The sequence below is a fragment of the Euleptes europaea genome, chromosome 7 (assembly GCF_029931775.1).
Source record: "Euleptes europaea isolate rEulEur1 chromosome 7, rEulEur1.hap1, whole genome shotgun sequence".
NCBI lineage: Eukaryota > Metazoa > Chordata > Lepidosauria > Squamata > Sphaerodactylidae > Euleptes > Euleptes europaea.
This window is the reverse complement of record NC_079318.1, coordinates 53,164,046-53,183,305: the sequence shown is the minus strand read 5'-3', so window position 1 is coordinate 53,183,305 and position 19,260 is coordinate 53,164,046. Positions and strand designations below refer to the sequence as shown.

The following is a 19,260-nucleotide window of genomic DNA, read 5'->3' as shown; positions in this document are numbered from 1 at the left end:
ATTGTTATCATTGTACGACAGTGAAGCAATTCGCTGCACAGCAATAAAAAAACCCCAGCTTTTGGGCACAAAGACTGCTGGTGCGCCAATGACATTCCAATGGGGGAATATGGGGAAGCTCCCAATACAATTACTGGAGGCTGTGCAGCAACAGAATTTGGTACGGGGTCTTTGGGAGGGGCATAATTGTGTTTAAACTGGCCCTGTTTGCACATGCATGTTTACCGCTTGATATGCATTTGATTCTAAAGCAATTAAAGTAAAAGTTATCTCAAAAACATGAAGATTTTCAATAGAGGCAGTTCATACATTCAGCTACAAGTCATCAATTGTTGACTAAGAAAGTAAAGAAAGGTCAAGTCTGACTCAACCAGGGACTAACCAATCAGAAGTTATTTTGATGGATTCCAAACAAGAGAATGATCTAGCCCCCTGAATCCCACAAAACTCTTTAAGTAAGATTTAAAACCGTAAGAGGAAATGCTTCCACGAATAAATTACAGATTGTACAGTTACACACAATAACCTGTAGAAAAGAGATTGTCAGTTCAGGGAGGAGGATAAAAACTGTGTGTGAATGGCACACATTGTTGAATGGCAGTAAATCTAAACTGTTAAGACCTTGATGGTTTCCTGTTAATAAATGACTCGTAAAATATTTTTTAAAAGTCTCCTCTAGTTGATGCTTTACATTATCTAGTTATGACACTGACATAAAATTGCAACACTATAAAAAGACAAATGCAACTGAATTTCCAACACACACATCAGGAAAGAAGCAATTCTACAGACTTTACAGCCAATTTCTTCTACAGTAATTTTCAGCCTTTGTTTTGTACACATCATTCCACATTACTGAAAACTAAAATGTGACCATTAAAATTTGATAAAAATTATGTTTTACTGGGCGCATTATTATCCAAATTAACTGTTATAACAGAAAATGTGGACAGATTACAGCAAAATGGTTTATCCCATTCACTAGCCAGGGTTTTGCCAAAGAAACCCACAGTACTCAGGTATCCCAAGACCAGTTGTATCATTACAACTTTCCACGGTGAGGCTGCTGAAACATGCTTCTCTGTGTTGGTGGGTCATAACGAGTGAATTATATCAGAAGAGGTTTTGCATGATGATCCCATGCAAATCAAGCTACTGACTCTGTTTTGGGATGTCGAGGTTTGGCGGGCAGGAGCATGATAGGAATGGGCACCATACTGTATGCATTCAGAGGGAACATAAGGGAGCATACTCAAAGTAAGTGAATATTAATTAGGAACCTCTTATTGCTTTTTGAGTATTTCCAATCAAGGTGAAGCTCCTTTCAATGCACACTGACAGCAAAGCATGGATTCTAACCTTGGTTAACAGTTGCAATCATGGAACAGGGAGGGGCTCATCTGGCTTAAGTGACTATGATATTGCATATGTGGGATTCAATGATGCAAATGATGGAAGGGTGTCAAGCTGCACCCTCTTCACATCACCATAATGACTGGCAGGAAACCAGATTTAGCATAACACCCACCTCTTAGGGCAGGGCTTCTTAAACTTTTTCCACTTGTGACCCCTTCTCACCTGAGAAATTTTTACGCTACCCTGGGTATATAGGTATATAAAATACGTTCAGAAACCTTTTACTGTTGCCAAATTTTTTGCAACCCCCACATTCAGTTACGCGATACCATTTGGGTCACGTAACCCCATAAGGGGTCGCGACTACAGTTTAAGAAGCTTTGTCTTAGGGGACTGAACTGGTATTTGCCAATTGCTTGCCAATCCACCTAGCTCAACATTAATTTACAGACATTCTGGGTGTTAACAAATAAACAGCTATGCTTGAAACAGTCTAGGCCAGCCTAGAGTATCATTGCAGGACTTAATATATATATGTGTGTGTGTGTATATATATAAATATGTATATAATATATACATATATTTATTTACCTTTCTTTTTTATAATTATGTTGTCCTAAGATAAACTCACTTTGGATTGGTCCTGCTGAATTCAGAGGGGCTATTGTGGAATAAGTAGGTAATCTGAAGATAGTAGTCCAAGTTCAGGATGAAAGGGTGCATTTTATTTAAGAATTCTTAATAGCAATATCCTGATTCACTTATAAAGCAGACGCCTAAGTTCTTCACATTTTCCAGTATAGACAGTAAAAAAAATAAAATCAATCAACTGCTGCATATATCCAAACATGCTACTTGGCAGAGAGTTTCACAAAAGGAACAGGACATACCTTCACACAATGCAACTGGGATCAGGGAAATAGTCTCTCTATTCAAATGCCATCAGTGCCTTAAACAGTGAAATTCTGCCACACGGAAAGGAGCAAATTTAAGTAGGATGCCTGGTTATGTTGAGCTTATATGGCCATCCACTTTCATTTCATTAGCCAGCAACTCAGTATTTACAGTATTGTCCCAGGCCATTGGGAACAATACCTGTTAAAAATAAGCTGAGGAGTGGGAGGGGGGAAGAACCTGTGTTCTTGCAGGTGACTGGTGTTCATTCAGAAAAACCAGTACAATGCAGGTACTATTCACTTTTAGGCATGTACTATTCATTTTTAGAAACATGCCTTCCTTTTTAGAACAACTTTGTTCTTCCCAAAGTAGGGCAGTTACAACAGCTGATGCTTTGCATCCTGGTCTGTGATTAATGTCTCCCAGAGTGGAACTCTGATTTATAGCCATGTAGATCAAGAGATGGGAATAAACTCCTGCAATTTCCTGCAATGTGGCAAACTGAAGTGCTTTAGCCATAGTTGAACGAGGCAAACATCGTTAAAACTCTGATAATTAAAAATTTGACCCCTCCAAATAGCTTCCTTTTGCAGGAAATATCTTGCTCAAAAAGGGTTTTATTCTTATGCTGATATTTAGTTGTCCATGTGACAAAAAAACCCTTCATTTAATAACCTGTATTCTATGTTCAAGGTTAAATGCTAGGCATTAATGCTGCTTTCTGAGTTTCATCCATGACGGTATCATACTTATCACTGCAGTATATTACTTTATCTTCTAGAATGCACCATTGCTATAATCCATGCTGTAATGGAATTTCATGAGTAAACATCAATATTTGGCATATTTAACTAAGTAATATTTCACACACATAATTAGGGGAAGTTTATGTCTTTTGATTGCCCCTCCTCCCCACTTCAAACAACAGAAAATATGATGCTGTGGTTTTATATTTTTATTTTATATACTACTCACCAAAACTGTTTCTCATGTGATTTTGGGGGGAAAAACAAGAGAATATATACTGCAAACTCAGCACAGACAACTACTGTTGGCTTGGCTTGGCTCTTAGAAATAATACAGTCCATAAAAGACAATATTCTGTCATTAAAGTTCACTCTACAGGTCTGTATGTATAAATTAGTAACTGTTCTAGGAATGATTTCTTTTATATATCTTTATGTAGTCATAGAGACATAATGCCAAACATTCCGAGTCTGATAGTTAACACACAGAAAGGCTTTTCTCCAAGACCATTATGAACTGTAACATTATCAACAGAAACCCTGTTTTAATGCTACGTCTGCCTCTTCAGCTGAATTCCCTTTCTATGACAGCAAAATTTTTAAACAAAGTGGCAGACTTAGTAATGCCCTCCAAAGGTAATTTTCACCATAGCTCTAGATATCAAAATATCTTCCTATTATTTTACCCCAGTGACTAAACATACTGTTTTGGAACTATGCTAACTTCCTTTTCTTTTTCCTATTAGAAAAGTATTGAGGTGCTTGGCATTTATGTATGTAAACCCTCTCATGGATGTTTCTAGTGCTATTGTGTCAAATGGAAATAAAGGCCTCTTGAAGGTTTAAAAAACCTTACCACTTTGGCTAGAGAGTGGCAACTCATACACTTTAGCATTGAAAACCCACAGACCTCTTAACAGCTCTCAAGAACCCAACCTGTTAGGATCGACAACTAAATTTCTGTCAAGCTATGTGCATTTCCTTCACTGTATTGCATTTTCAAAAGTGCCATTCTGCAAAAATGATGATCAATTTATGAAATGCATTCTAAAACCAAAATGGAAAATAGATAAAGTAATGTGCCATTCTTGAAGTACCCTTACAACAGGGATACTCGCAAGAGATTTTAAGTCATAAAAAAGAGGGCAGAAATAAACGGCTCTATGAGGTATGCACAATTTTTTCAATACTTCATGACACTGCAATGCCTTTGTGCAGCACAGTTTTCCTTTTCTATGTTATCGATACAAGATCTCACTTAGATATTGTTTTCCAAAAAAAAAAAAAATGCTGTTACTAAACAGGTAACATGGGGCAGTCACAGTTCCATAATCAGGTTTGCAGAATAGGTTAAACTGATCCAGAATGATTAATCACAATACAATTTGAGTTTGTGCAGATGAGGGATCTCTATCACAAGACTTGCAGTACAGACTACTGAAGAGAAAGTTGCTGAAGACTCCAAGTTTTAACTACAATGCTGGACAATACCTGTGGTGAAAGCATTCTTGCTGCAGATGTTCACCCATGGTGGTTGTATAACTGTGTCTCCTGTTCAAATGCCGAATTTGTTGATGGGTGTGTGTGGAGGGGGGGGACAACACACACCATTTAAAAATATGGACAGTTCTTAAAATACATCATTAGGTCGCTATGTTACTGATTCTCACTTCTAGCGAAGTTTAAAATCCCCCAAAGAAGGGGAGAAAGTCCATCCAGTATGTTCCTTCCTAGTACATTCACATTTGGACACATAACATGATGCGCTCTGTAAAAGTACCTGGTTCCTCATTGTGTCCTCAGGTCCCTTTTAAAATAGGCATCGATAAAAATACTGAAGAATGCAGTACCACATACCACCTGACAAAAACGCAAGGGACTGTATGACAACTAGCCACAGATTGCTAAGGTTCATTGCTCGGGACACAGCTTCTGTCTGTCCCGGCAGTGGTGGGAATGCTCCTGAAAAGAAAAGTAGTCACACTTGTCAGTTGCACATTCAAGCTCACCGAGTATACCTTTATCATAGCTGTAACAAGGGTTCGTGGTGGCATAGACATTAGATTAACTCTTTTTAATGGTGGTTACAAGATCCAGAGCTGATCATGGGATTAATCCCACAACCCCTCCTCTCCCTAGAATGAATTTTTTGCTTTACACCAAAACTGACTGAACCAAAAGTTTGTCAAAGTTCCCTACTTTACCAGAATCTAAAATTAATTAACAAACCCTAGTTCAGCAAGGAACTTGGTTAGGATTAACTATAGTGACTCATCCAAGTCTTCCTATATCCTTATGTGGGTGACATACTGGTCAGGTAATGATGTCAGAAACCAATTTAGGTTGCACCTGGGAAAGCAGCATCTTGTGAAGGGTTTTATGAAGGCTAGTCTTTTCAAAAATCTATATAACCATATGGCATGGGCCACTTGTTCCTGCATGTGTGCCCCCACAGCCAGGATACTTGCATCTGTCACGGTGGTTATCCTGGTAGGGGGGTTGCTAGGTTCAGTACTACAGCTTTCATGCACCCCACCAGCTCTGCTCAAGTTTCATCTTAGAAGACCTGCTCAGCTTGGGTCTTTGGCTGTTATCTCCCCCTGGAAGAGGAGAAGGATCTGAAAAGGTTCTGTGAAGCAGTGTGCCCACTGGACCACCTCCTGGTCATGACACCTTTATCCCTAGCGGTTGTGCCAGTGTCGCCAGATCTGCATGACTTGACAATCCAATTTCCCTGGTTAGTTTGACGATCTTCTGCTTCCCTAGAGGGACATGTGATGCAGTTCGGTGTCTGAACAAACTCCAAGATGATCTAACTGCTTCACCAGAACAGAGAGCTCTTTTCCTGGTTTCCCACAGACTTTCGAGTAGCCTGTACACCAATGCTGCCATACTCCCTCATCTGAGACTTGACTGGTATACCATCCAGGTGAGGATACAGGAAGTCTGTATGAGTCACCGAAATCTTAGGGGCTTTAGGGGTTGCGGCTAAGCAGAAGGGCAGAGCTCTGTGTTAATAATGGGCATGGTTGTGCACACACTTCAAATATTTCTCTATCAAATATGGACAGGATTACTGCTATGGGTACCGTCCGGCCACCTTCTCTTCCTATGCCCAGTGAGAAAGAGGCACATAGCCCAAACTAGAGCCTTCATTTCAGTTAGCCTGGTTTCTCACTGTGGTTCCCTGGTTAGCTTGATGATCAGAACCACTTCTTGTGTTTCTGAAGCAGCTGATTTGCCTGCACTTCATTTGCTCTGCACCTGCCTGCCCAGCCCAAATGGAGATCTGACTATAATCTGTTGATTGGGGGAAGAAGAAAAGAAGAGGATACATGGCCACCAAGGAAAAAGAAAAGGCAAAAAAAAGTTTCCTAAGCTTCAAGCTAGTTAGTGGTGAAGCTTAAGGAATGCAATCTAAACAATGCTTCCTCGGCATGAAGCAGGGCTAGTCTGGGAGAAGGAGCACTCTGCCAGTGAAAGAGACTATACTTGCAAGCTAGTCCTGCCTCCTCCTGCAAAGGGAGGGCAATTCCAAAGGATCTAGAAGGTCCTTCTGTCTCTACTGGAAAAGAGACATTTATGAGAACCAAATGCACAATAAAGTCTGTCTCACCTTACATTCAGCCATCAGAGTTAGCTTAATTAAGAGAGACGCATAATCCCTTTCGTAGGCAAATGCCAAATGAAATCATACGCATACACATTATAGGCATATGACTATGCACGAATGGTTGGCACACTTACATAAAATACCTCGTAAGTGGTATGTGTAGTAATTAGGTAAAGCTAATTATTTGTACAGAAAGTGTCAACAGCAGATGACATCAGATTTCTCTGTTGTTCAGAAAAGCTAACCACTTTACCTGCTAACAGAATAAGGGCTAAATCTGTTAGGCCTGCACAGTGTGATCTGGAAACTGTTAAAAACAGCTTCTCAGAAACAAAAATTGCCAGGAATTAGGCTAAAGTCACATGCATTTTTTCAAGTGCTCCGATTGCTGGGAAATTTTCCTTTGCTTTAGCTCGTGCTCAGTTACTACCAATCATATATTATTTTCAGTTTGTGATTGGTGATAACAGTAACTTATTTTATTATTTCAATTTCTGACTTGCCCTCCCCCCGGCCAATGCCAGGCTCAGGGCAAGTGACCACATTACAATCAATATACAAATCATAATAATCCTAAACATTTTTAAAACTATAATTCTCCATTTAAAGCTATAATTCTCCAACCTAAAACATCAGATGACATTAAATACAGTACTCACCAAGAGGGCCGATACAGACAAGCCCCCTCTCAAGTCATAATAACAGCAGAAAAAGGGGGGGAGGGAGGTTTACCAGACCCCCAGTTAATGACAAGTCCTCCATTTATCTTTTCTGATTCTGACCCATACTGTTTGGAACTAGACTCTGATACAACCTAGGTTGTATCTGATACAACCTAGGTTAGGGACAGAATGACAGGCAGCTTCCACATGGGGATTTTCCCCTTGCATGGAACTCAGGAAACACTTGATTTAAATGGGAGTGTCCACATGACATCATTTCATTCTGAGTACAACTTGTGAGCTTCCTGAGGTGGTCACCTTTAAATTGCATCAAAGGAAAACTTTATCTTATCCAGTCCAAAAGGGGAAGTGTGGGTAAGCTGCAGGTGGAGCACCCATATGAGCACTATACCTGCTGCCACTATGGAGAGAAGAGCAAAGCTAAGCTCTGCCTTTAAAATAGCAGAGCTATATCCCATCCCCCCCCAAATTTGGCACTTTAAAGGGCTGTTTTCTTTTCCCAGCAGAGCGTGCTGTAGCTTTACAGAGGCGTGGCACGTAGAAACATTTTGCAGACACCTTTATCACCCAAGTTACCAATTGGAGGGGGAGGAGTGAGAGCTGCAGAAAAGAAAGATCTGGGTATTGAGTATCATGGCTAGACCTGTGACTCCCTGGCCCTTCACATATATTGGCTAGTTCTGCTGAACCAGTGTTGGTCTCTATACTATTCTTGATTAATTTGAGTTCTGTAGGACACTTTCTCCCTGAACTCTCTATTCTCTCTAGTATCAGAGGAGCATGCCTATTATATTAGGTGCTGCGGAACACAGGCAGGATAATGCTGCTGCAGTTGTCTTGTTTGTGGGCTTCATAGAGGCACCTGATTGGCCACTGTGTGAATGGACTGCGGGACTCGATGGGCCTTGGTCTGATCTAGCATGGCCTTTCTCATGTTCTTATGTTTATTAACTTTCATTGACTAGATTTGAGTGTACATTTGACTTACGTAGCCAGTTCATCCCCACTCGCTCGGAATAGATTTTTAAATGTTATTTGTTGGATCCCACTTTAGAGAGGATAGGGCTTAATGAAGTCCCTCCTCATCCTTGTCTATTACAGACACGGCTCAACCTTGCATAAAGAGTTATAAATTGCGGAAACATTAAATGGAAACGTGCTTCCAAAGCACTGAAGATTTAAAAAGAATGTTTCACCTGTTTTGTAAAAGTGTGACAAGAGATCCTCCTTTTCAATGAAACGTTGATATAACCAAACAGTGAGGGCTTCAGGCTCCACAGGTACATCTTTAATTGGAAAAATCCTGTTTTAAAATAAAGGTCAAACAAATAATTAGGCCTATGAAATTAGCTTCCCTTTCTTGATTATTATTATTATTATTACTTTCCCTGTCTTAATGTGAGTCTGCAAAGACTCCTTCCACTTGGAAGTCTTGGAATAGGAGCTGGTGTACATTCCAGTGTTTGTTTACTCTATTTTCCAAAGACTCGTATGCATTACTCTCAGGCAGTGTTAAAAATGATAAATTGGTGGGGAAGATTCTTCAGTTCCATCTGTTTTGTCACAAGGCTTGATTATAACAGTAAACAATGGAAGGAGCTAAATCCTTCCAGTGTACCATGCTGCATGCAGGGAGTAAGACTGATTTAGGCTGGGCCTTCAAATAACGTTTCATGGTCTGCTTCCACTGAGGAAAAATTTAAAAAGTTCCATCTGATTTTCAATTCGGGTTTGGTGTCAAACTAAACTTGAACTCAAAACTAAAACAAACCTCTTCTTGAACTAGAACAACCTGAACTACTTTGACTTCCTGGCTGCATTTTGCTGATCTCAGTACTTAATTTTTACAGAGGCCTACACAGTGCGCAATGTTCAAGAAAGCTACTTAAACATCAGATGTATTGAATTGTGTATGCTGGCCAATGGCTGTAAATAAAAGTATTATTACTTAAACATTAGGGCATGATACTTTTAAGTATGAACTGTATGCACTATGTGTAAGAAATCAGGATATGAGACTCTAGTCTGGTTCTCCAGATCTACATGTATTATCCACCAAACATTGTGTTCAAAAAGAGACAAGCTGTAGTAGATACTATCAGACTAAGATCTGGGAGGCTCAGTTTCCAATCCCCACTCTACCATGGAAGATTGCTGGGTGACCTTGAGCCAGTCACACACCAATCTACCTCACAGAATTGTTAGGATAAAACAGAGGAGAGAACAATGTAAGCTGCTTTGTGTCCCCATTGGGGGAAAAGGCAGGAAATAAACAAAGCAAATAAATAAAACAAGCAAACTAAATGAGATGCTGAAAGATCTGTGATTATATCTCCACAGCAGGACTACAAAGTCCTTTTAAAAACCTCTGGAAAAATTGGGAGACAACACGTTTTTCCCCATAAGGCCTCTCAATTTTTCCAATGGAAAAAAAACCCAGAAATTTGGGGGAGATTTTCTCTTTTAGGATGAACAAAGTGCTTTTCAATGCAAGTTTTAAAAACATGTTGCCTTCCAAAATGTCTTCAAAATACTTTCTAAAAACTACATTGAACTATCTAAAATTTTGCTAACTGCTGTTTCTGTATAGTGCAGATTCCTCTTGCCTACTTCAGATTCCTCCATCCCCTGGAACACATGAAGGAACTGGTCTACATTGGGAAACACGTACACCAAGTTATGAAACAAGTTACCATGAAGGCATCGTGGGTTCAAGCAGAAGGTATTTATCTTTCAGAAACGGATTCTGATTAGAAAAAGAAGCTTGAGATAGTTTGAAGGATATGTTTCCTCCCCTTACAATGTCTATGCACATACTGTTAGTTTTCTGCAAACCTGGGGGTTCCCTAGGTTTCTAAAAGCATTTAGCCCAATCCCTGGGTGGCTGCATTTTCTGGAGTTTTGGTTTGCATGATGGGGCCAAGTTGAGAACTAGATACATGACATGAGGCTAATTATGTATGCTGTCATTATCTGTAATTATGATACACTTCTGAACAATTCACTGCAGTTAAAAAAAATTAACTCAGTCTCCAGATTTACAGGTAGTCCTTAATATCTGATCTGTTAGTCTTGGAGGCAAAGTAGTTTTTCAGGGACAATGCCTCCAACTACATCTGACTTTTTCTTCGCTGACCCCCCTCCACTCTAGGCACTGGGGCTGCTGTCTGAGGGGAAGAACAGTGAGATGTGGAGAAAAGGAGGGTTATCTTAATATTCCTCCCATGCCTGCCTGTTTTTATATTGGAAAAGTTGCCCTCCAAAACAGCTTGTAGCTCCACTGGGGTAAAATACAGGTGCTCATACAACATGTTCCCTCATTTTTTTCCTTATTTTTTAACTAGCACAAACAAGATAGCAGTGGTGATGAATTCTTTCCCTTATGCCTTTTCCTGACCTCAAATGGCTGCCCTGAGGGGCTGGTTGCCTCACTGTGGAAAACATGCCAAGAAGCTGTATGTTCTCGAAATACGTAAGCAGTAGCTCTGGAAGGACACTTGAGGTGGAAGAAACAGTGTTAGCAGAAAGAGTTAAACCATCTATTCCTTGGACTTAATCTGAATTAAGATTCCCTTCAGATACTATTTAGTAACTGAAATGTTGGAATTGCATCGTGGACCTTCCAGAATCTTGCCTATTTGCCCTAAAGCACCACAGCTCCAAATCCTCACCACTCATTCCTCTCATGTTTCAAGAAGAAGGATCAGCATCTTTTCTCTCTCTGTTGCTGTAGCATTGAGTCCTGTGGCAGATGGATTCAATTCAGCAAATAATAGGATTACTCTCTTTACCTACTGTGGAACACTTCCGTAAACAACAAAAGGGAATGTGTCTCTGCATGTGTTATAATAGGACAGCTAGTTACATGTGCATTTTTTGCTGCCAAATTACAAAAGCTAATGTATTTAATCTATGCTCCCAAAGGACAGTGAAGCTGTCCAATACGAACTTTCTACCCACGTCAAAAACAGTAAATAGTGGATTTAAGTCATTTATTCATTAAACAACCCTTTCCACAAACCAACTAACATTCCCATCATCGCTGTCTCCATTTTTCAGCCCTGCTATTACATTTTATCCTCAGTAAGCCTGGAAGACATTGAAAGGTCAAGAAAGTAACTGCTCTCCACTCTCATTACTGAACTCTCTAATGTAAGTGCCTCTTGGCTTCTCTTATGTAACACTGTTGTGCATTGGCCTTCCAGTTAAAGGCATGAAATGACTAGCTGAATTTGGCCTCTAAAAGACAGTCTGAAGCAAAAATCTTTCATAATAGGATTCTGCCGGCCACTGCACCTTTAATTTGTCCTTCTCATGCTGCTATGCTTTCATTGCCTTTAGCGGACTTCGCTGTGCTATTTAAACTATAATTCATCAGGCTGAAAAGGTTTCAGGTAACAGAACAAGCTGCAGCTGAGTTTGCAATGTTTTATACAACACAGATTCTCAAGGGGAACCTGGGAGGCATTTGAACAGGATTATGAAATAGCACAGAAACCCAAGTCCCTAATTTCCTGATTTTGAAACATGAAAGCAGTTTTTATGCTCAACTCTAATCTGGCTTGGATTGCGGGCAAAGATGGAGAGGTCCTCCCACATATTCACCTATTGGCCACGATTGCTGCACAAGGAGGCCTCCCTTGCTCCCTGTAATACTACAGTTCTCGATGGCCACAGTTGGCCCTTAGAACACCACATTTCCCAGGTATTTGGGATGCTGCCATAGCAGCACCCCAGTAGGCACAAAGGAGGGAGAGCGCAAGATTGGGGAAGGAAAGCTGGAAGGAGGCAGTAGGTTGGAAAGGTCATGGATGGCCTGTGGAAGGTTGAGATCCAGATTGTCACCCTCCTCTAAATTGACACACCTTCCTTTCTGTCAAAGGTTAACTGTGGAAAGGTATGTTTGGAATGAGCACAGTGAGGGTGCTTCTAAAGCAGCCCCGCAGCTCTAAAATATTTATCCAAATCTTCACACTCAGTCCTTCTAAGCTTTTCTTGCATAATAGAGTGGATGCGGGCTAATAAACTGAAGTTTAATCCTGACGAGGTAGAAGTGCTACTGGTGAGCAGAAGGTCTCACCCGGGACTTAAAGTGTCACCCATTCTGGATGGAGTTCCACTCCCCTACGTCACCCAATCTAGGAAACAACATAACACATTCTGAGTAAAAAGCTTCATTTATTTATTTTTAAAATGTTCTTGCTGCCTTTCTACCCAAATAGGGTCCTCAAGGTAGAGAACATCAAGGCATTCAATTTAGATGAAACCTTTACATGCACTGCCATTGTGATGTGGAGCCTGGTCATGCAAAAGTGTTTTTTCAATGGCTGGACATAAGCCCTACTGAAATCAATGGAATAGCTGTTCACAATATAAATCTTCAGTCACCCCAACAGATGTCCAGCTGTGACCAACCTTTGCTGAACTGCATCTCATACACTTTAAAGATCTGAATTATGAACAAACGACATTGCATATTCTACACCTCCTGTCGTTCTGGCTGCAAGATGACATATTATGGCCAAAGGAACAGAACTACTATTGTATCAGTATCAACTAATGTTAATTCATGAGCTTTGTCGCTGCTGTCATGTATGTATCACTTATGGGGCTGGATTAAAGGCAAAGCCTATGAAGAGCATACTGGCTTGACAGTGTGGTGTAAATGGATCATGTTTTTTGGGGGGGTGGGGAGAGCAAAGAGAAGCTTTATGACAAGAGGCAAAGCCTTGTTGCAGCCCCTCCTCACCTTCGTTCATCAGATGTTGGATAGTGTGTGCACCAGTGCACGAGAAGAGTAGCAGCCTGAAAACTTGAGACCCTCAAAGGCATTTGAAAGTACAAACAAGTTCATTATTTTCTCCACGGCAGCAAATCCGGCAGAAGGCCCAGAGCAAAGACTCAAGTCAAAGCTGCTAGAAGGGAAGCTGACAAAAGCCTTTTTTTTAGATTTCACCATTAACCAATGCCTGCTTCCAGAGCCAAATTCTCCTTTGCAAGCTGTGCAGGGTTATGGTCACAACATGACATCACAGATGTCATATGTAGCATCTTCTAAGTGTTTGTGACTAGCGCACAATAACCACACTAAACAGAACTTCAGATCACTGTGGCCCTAACAGCAAGAGAAGATGTATACCGTATATACTCGCGTATAAGCCGAGTTTTTCAGCCCCAAAAAAGGGTTGAAAAATCCCAACTCGGCTTATACGCGGGTCAATACGGTAGGTGGAGGGAGTGGGGGAACTTACCGCCGCCGGGGGGGGGGCGCTGCCGCCTCCTCCAGCACGCTTCCCCGGCCCAGGAGCGGACTGCAGGAGCGGCCTGCGCGCCGGGGGGGGGGCGCTGCCGCCTCCTCCAGCGCGCTTCCCCGGCCCAGGAGCGGTCTGCGCACCGGGGGGGGGGGGGCGCCGCCGCCTCCAGCACGGTTCTCCAGCCCAGGAGCGGCCTGCATGCCGGGGGGGGCCCTCCGCCGCCTCCAGCACGCTTCCCCGGCCCAGGAGCGGCCTGCAAGGCCTCCTGCACGCGCGAAGGGGGGGCCCCCACCGCCTCCTGCAAGCTTCCCCGGCCCAGGAGTGGCCTGCAGCAGCAGCCTGCATGCCGGGGGGGGGCCACCGCCGCCTCCAGCGCGCTTCCCCGGGCCAGGAGTGGCCTGCGCGGCCTCCTGCGCGCCGGGGGGGGGGCCGCCGCTGCCAGCTGATCACCGCCTCTCCCAGTAAGTAGGGGGTTCAGGGGCTCTTCCCCTTCCCCCCCTAGGGGTGGGTCTGGAGGGCCTGGGAGGCCGGGCGGGAGGGCGACCCGGGGGTTGTATAAGCCGACCCTCAGCTTATACGCAGGTGCCTAATTTTTCCCCATTTTTGGGGTGAAATTAGGCACCTCGGCTTATACGCGGGTCGGCTTATACACGAGTATATACGGTATTTCTCCAGCAAACATTTTATCGCCTCTTGAAGGCTGAAAATTACTTGCTTGCTCAAGAAGAACAGTTGGTTTTTATACCCTGCTTTTCTCAATTTTTAAGGAATCTCAACGCAGCTTACAATTGCCTTCCCTTCTGCTCCCCACAACAGACACCTTGTGAGGTAGGTGGGGCTAGAGTGTTCTGAGAGAACTGTGACTAGCCCAAGGTCACCCAGCAGGCTTCATGTAGAGTGGGGAATCAAACCTGGTTCACCAGATTAGAGTCCGCCACTCACGTCGAGGAGCAGGGAATCAAACCTGGTTCTCCAGATTAGAGTCCGCTGCTCTTAACCACTACACCACGTTAACCACCAAGTTAACACCTCTGAAGCGTAAAGTACTCTAAAGATTGTATTTCAAACATCTTGTGTCTTGTACCTTGATTTCAGTGTACCTTGATTTCAGTAAAGCCTTTGATAAAGTTCCCCATGATCTTCTTGAAACAAAGTTAGTAAAATGTGGGCTGGACACTGCTACTGTTAGGTAGATTGGTAATTGGTTGACCAACCGAACCCAAAGGGTGCTCATTAATGGCACAACTTCATCCTGGAGAGGAGTGGCTAGTAGGGTACCACAGGGGTCTGTCCTGGGACCGGTACTATTTAATATTTTTATAAATGACTTGGATGATGGAATAGAGAGCATGCTAATCAAATTTGCAGATGACACCAAGTTAGGAGGAGGAGTTAATACCCCGGAGGATAGGGTCAGAGTTCAGAATGACCTTGATAGACTGGACCTGGGCCATAAGTAATAAAATGGATTTCAATAGGGAGAAGTGTAAGGTACTTCACCTAGGCAGAAACAACATAAGGCACAGGTACAGGATGGGAGATAGTTGGCTTGACAACAGTACATGTGGAAGAGATCTGGGAGTCTTAGTGGACCACAAACTGAACATGAGTCAACAGTGTGATATGGCGGCTAAGAAGGCCAATGCAATTCTGGGCTGCACCAATAGGAGTATTGTGTCTAGATCAAGGGAAGTAATACTACCACTGTATTCTGCATTGGTCAGACCTCACTTGGAATACTGTGTCCAGTTTTGGGCTCCACAATTTAAGAAGGATGTTGACAAGTTGGAGCGTGTCCAGAGGAGGGTGACCAGAATGGCCAGAGGTCTGGAATCCATGACCTATGAGGAGAGACTTAGGGAGTTGGGTTTGTTTAGTTTGGAGAATAAAAGGTTGAGGAGAGACATGATAGCCATGTTTAAATATTTGAAGGGACGTCATGTTGATGAAGGAACTAGCTTGTTCTCTGTGCTCCAGAGACTAGGACACGGAGTAACGGATTTAAACTAAGAGAAAAGCGATTCCAGCTAAACAATAGGAAGAACTTTCTGACAGTGAGGGCTGTTCGATGGTGGAATGCTTTGCCTCGGAGGGTGGTGGAGTCCCCGCCTTTGGAGGGCTTTAAGCAGAGGCTGGATGGCCATCTGTCGGGTGTGCTTTGATTGTGGGATCCTGCATTGTGGGGCGAGGGTTGGGGTCACTGGGGATGTGGGGGGGAGGTAGTTGTTAATTTCCTGCATTGTGCAGGGGGTTGGATTAGATGACCCTGGTGGTCCCTTCCAACTCTATGATTCTATATTCCGAAATGTAAACATTTTGCAGTCTCGATTTAACATTAGCTACTAACAATGTATATCTCCTACCTGTAATGTACATGGGTAATTGATGGTCGCCTGTAACCCAGAATCCAGGTCTGAATGTCTAGAGGTTCAGCTTTGGGATACGCAATGGTTGTATCTATCACCCACTGAAGACCTTTTGATTTGCTTTCTAACAAAAGGGATCACACAAAGGGGGGGGGAACAGAAAAATTAAGATTTTCAAATCACGTGCACCATACTTCTGCTTCAGTGCTATACTTCATGAATTCTAACTCATGCATTTACGTACTACCTTTCTGCCAATGCATTTAATACGTACATCACTGAGACATAGAAATACCACAATAATGCAAAATATCAAAGTATACTAGTTGACATTCAGAATTATCGTTTCTCAAACTGGAATATGAACAAAGTACACCCCTTAAACTCCAAATGGCCACCCGCATCAATAATTAAACTTGATCAGACTTCCACACATACAAGAAAAAAATGTAATGCAATTTCTGGTTAACAAAATATTCCCCTTCTTACTCCCTAAAATTGATTCTATCTATCTATCTATCTATCTATCTATCTATCTATCTATCTATCTATCTATCTATCTATCTATCTATGAAGAGTGCCTCCCCTAGACCTTTCGTAAGCATAATCAAAGGTAAATTAGCTGCTGCTTATGCAAAAAGCTTTATTAATTAAATATTTATCTAAAGTTCTATACGAGGCACTATTTATATTTCATATGTTTATTTGGCCATGAATGTTACCAGAATTGTTCTGATATGCAACTTTAGAATGCTTTAATAATGAAGTATATAAAGTTGTTATAATGTTGAAAAAAATATTGAAGGGTCACCATTAACTATCTGGCACTCTTTTAAGTAAGCTTGATGCTATTAAGGCAAATATTTAACTCAATGCTTAAATGTTTAACCAAGTGCTATGCCCTGTCACAGTGCTTTCTCCCTGGGCAGCTGAGAAGGCTGATATATTCTGAAGCCTTCAGGTACCCTATTTACCTGAAAGGAAGATGAGGTTTCCCCCCTGCATGTGCCATCAAGAAAAAAAAGGAGGGGATCTTAAATTTGCATACAAGTCAAAGTTGTTTACAGTAATAAAAACCTTTTGAGTATAACTTTTTAACAAGGTGGTCTTACATTCAGGGTTGTCTCCCTTTTGGATAAACATGGTACTTGGTGGCCTCTGGATTTCCAATGCCAGGGTTGGTCCTGGCATACGTGAAGTACTATCCGTCAAAAATCCCTGTGGCATTTTACAGACTATTAATACATGTCTTATACTGTTCCTGCTGAATTACCAAATTTTGTAATCCACCTTGAGCCTCAGTGAGAAAGGCGGATGATGAATATGTGCAGTGGCCAAGTCATAAGTTGCCTCAAACAATATAAACAACATAAAGAGGAGAGCTCTTCCCCTTGGAGCCTGTGACCAGGAGCAGGAAAACGACCATTAGTGGGTTCCGAAGGGGAGGGGCTCCCCCTCAAGAAGGCTAAAGAAAAGCTGAAGAAAATCCTGATGGTTAGCTTGCGCATGCACAGCCCCAATGCGGGACTGCCCAGAAGACCGAATATCAAATAAAGTTTATGATAACAAAAGTACCCTGAGAGCTTAGAAGTAAATGGGGGAAATCCAGGAAAATCCAGAAAAAAAGAACACAGTATGCCTAAATTCCACTCATTTTATTTAAATTTAAGTACATAGCTAAGGGCTGATTTCATTTATTTCAGCTGTGCTTTATGTATACTTTATGCTTTCCAAATTCAATCAATCAATATTTACTGTGATCAAAAGAGCAGTCAGCATCAGCTTAACAGTACAATTTACATACTAATATAAATTACTATAGGGATCAAAATGCATAACCTTATTATGCTTAATTATACATAAAAGTTATTAAAACGTTTGGAATATCTGCTTTCTTATGGACAAAGTCTTCACACAGAGTTTGACCACTTTAGTGGTGTCATTGGAACGGTCTGCAAGGAGGAGATATGTGTAGAATTTTCCAGGTCTTCCTGAGAACTCAGATACAGTAGGGGTGAGGTATGTGGAACAAATGTCATTAAGTAGACAATATAATAACACATGTTCCACTGTTTCGATTGTGTTCAATTGGCAGGAACATAGACAGTGAGAATAGGGGATATGCAAGTATTTCCCTTCCAGTAGCGCTTAGGGAAGGCAATTAAAAAGGGCTAGGGTGAAAACTCTGTGATATCTGGGGAATTCTAAAGCATTAAGGTAGTTCACTGGCACTAAAATTTGGCTGTGATTCCCTACCGACGGATATAGGTGTGCCCGAGCTCTATCAGCCAGAAGAGCTGCATCCCAGATCCGTTATTTAAGAGTTTCTTTAGCTCCTGAGAACCCAAGATGGCATATTGCTCCTGAGAACCCAAGATGGCATATTGCTAAGGGGAAGAGGAGAAGCTGAGAAGCTGTATTTTATTCACAACCATCTACCCAACCTGAGTAGTAGATATCCAAAATAATTAAAGGAGTTAATCCATACAAGTTAAGGTTTAGCTTGAGCCAAAAACATATAGCTTGATACCAGCTACAAGCTTCAAATGACACTTGATCCAAATTATACTCTTACAATGGTATGAGCTTTCATAAGTACAAGCATACTTCAGCAGATTATAATATATATAAGATATATCATATCATATAAGCTATTATAATATATACATACTATAAAGTTGTAGTGAAAGAACTGGCTGTCTAGTGGAAATGAACAGGAAAATATATACATAGATATATGAAATATAAACAGATATATAGAAATGTAGAAAATATAGCCCTTTCTTCTAGGTCCACTATCAATTTTGTTGCCTGAAAAATCTGAATGTTCATGAACATTCTGGTTTCATAATACAGGTTGAGTATCCCTTATCTGGACATCCGATATCCAGATAGGACCTTTTGAGCCAGCATACAGGCATTACTCACAAGCCCTCAGCAGTGCCACTGATGGTTCAATGTACACAAAATTATTAAAAATATTGTTTAAAAATTAAATTCAGGCTATGTGTATAAAGTATATATGAAACATAAATGAATTTCATGTTTAGACTTGGGTCCCATCCCCAAGATATCTCATTATGTATATGCAAAAACTCCAAAATATTCCAAAATACAGAAAGATCCGAAATACGGACCACTTCTGGTCCCAAGCAGTCCACATAAGGGATGCTCAACCTGTATCAACTCAGCAAGTGTCAGGTGCTTCTCTGCCATAAGTGCAATAAAATACAAGACACACACATTTCTTGGTACATAAAACTAAATTAACGAATAAACTAATATACAGTACCAAAACTGCTCTTAATACCTGAACTAAGTACAAGACCACCACATTCTTCTACT

General features: G+C 41.5%; 1 protein-coding gene across 1 annotated transcript in view; it reads right to left on the bottom strand.

The window, feature by feature from the left end:
- Positions 1-4,286: 4,286 nt before the first annotated feature.
- Positions 4,287-19,260, bottom strand: part of LPGAT1 (lysophosphatidylglycerol acyltransferase 1) — a 75,566-nt gene continuing 60,592 nt past the window's right edge. The window contains exons 6-8 of the mRNA XM_056853828.1: positions 15,913-16,039; positions 8,492-8,598; positions 4,287-4,961 (exon numbers count right to left, since the gene is read on the bottom strand). Of these exons, the coding sequence (XP_056709806.1) occupies positions 4,810-4,961; positions 8,492-8,598; positions 15,913-16,039 (386 nt within the window). The 3' untranslated portion in view covers positions 4,287-4,809. The remainder of the gene's footprint in view (positions 4,962-8,491; positions 8,599-15,912; positions 16,040-19,260) is intronic.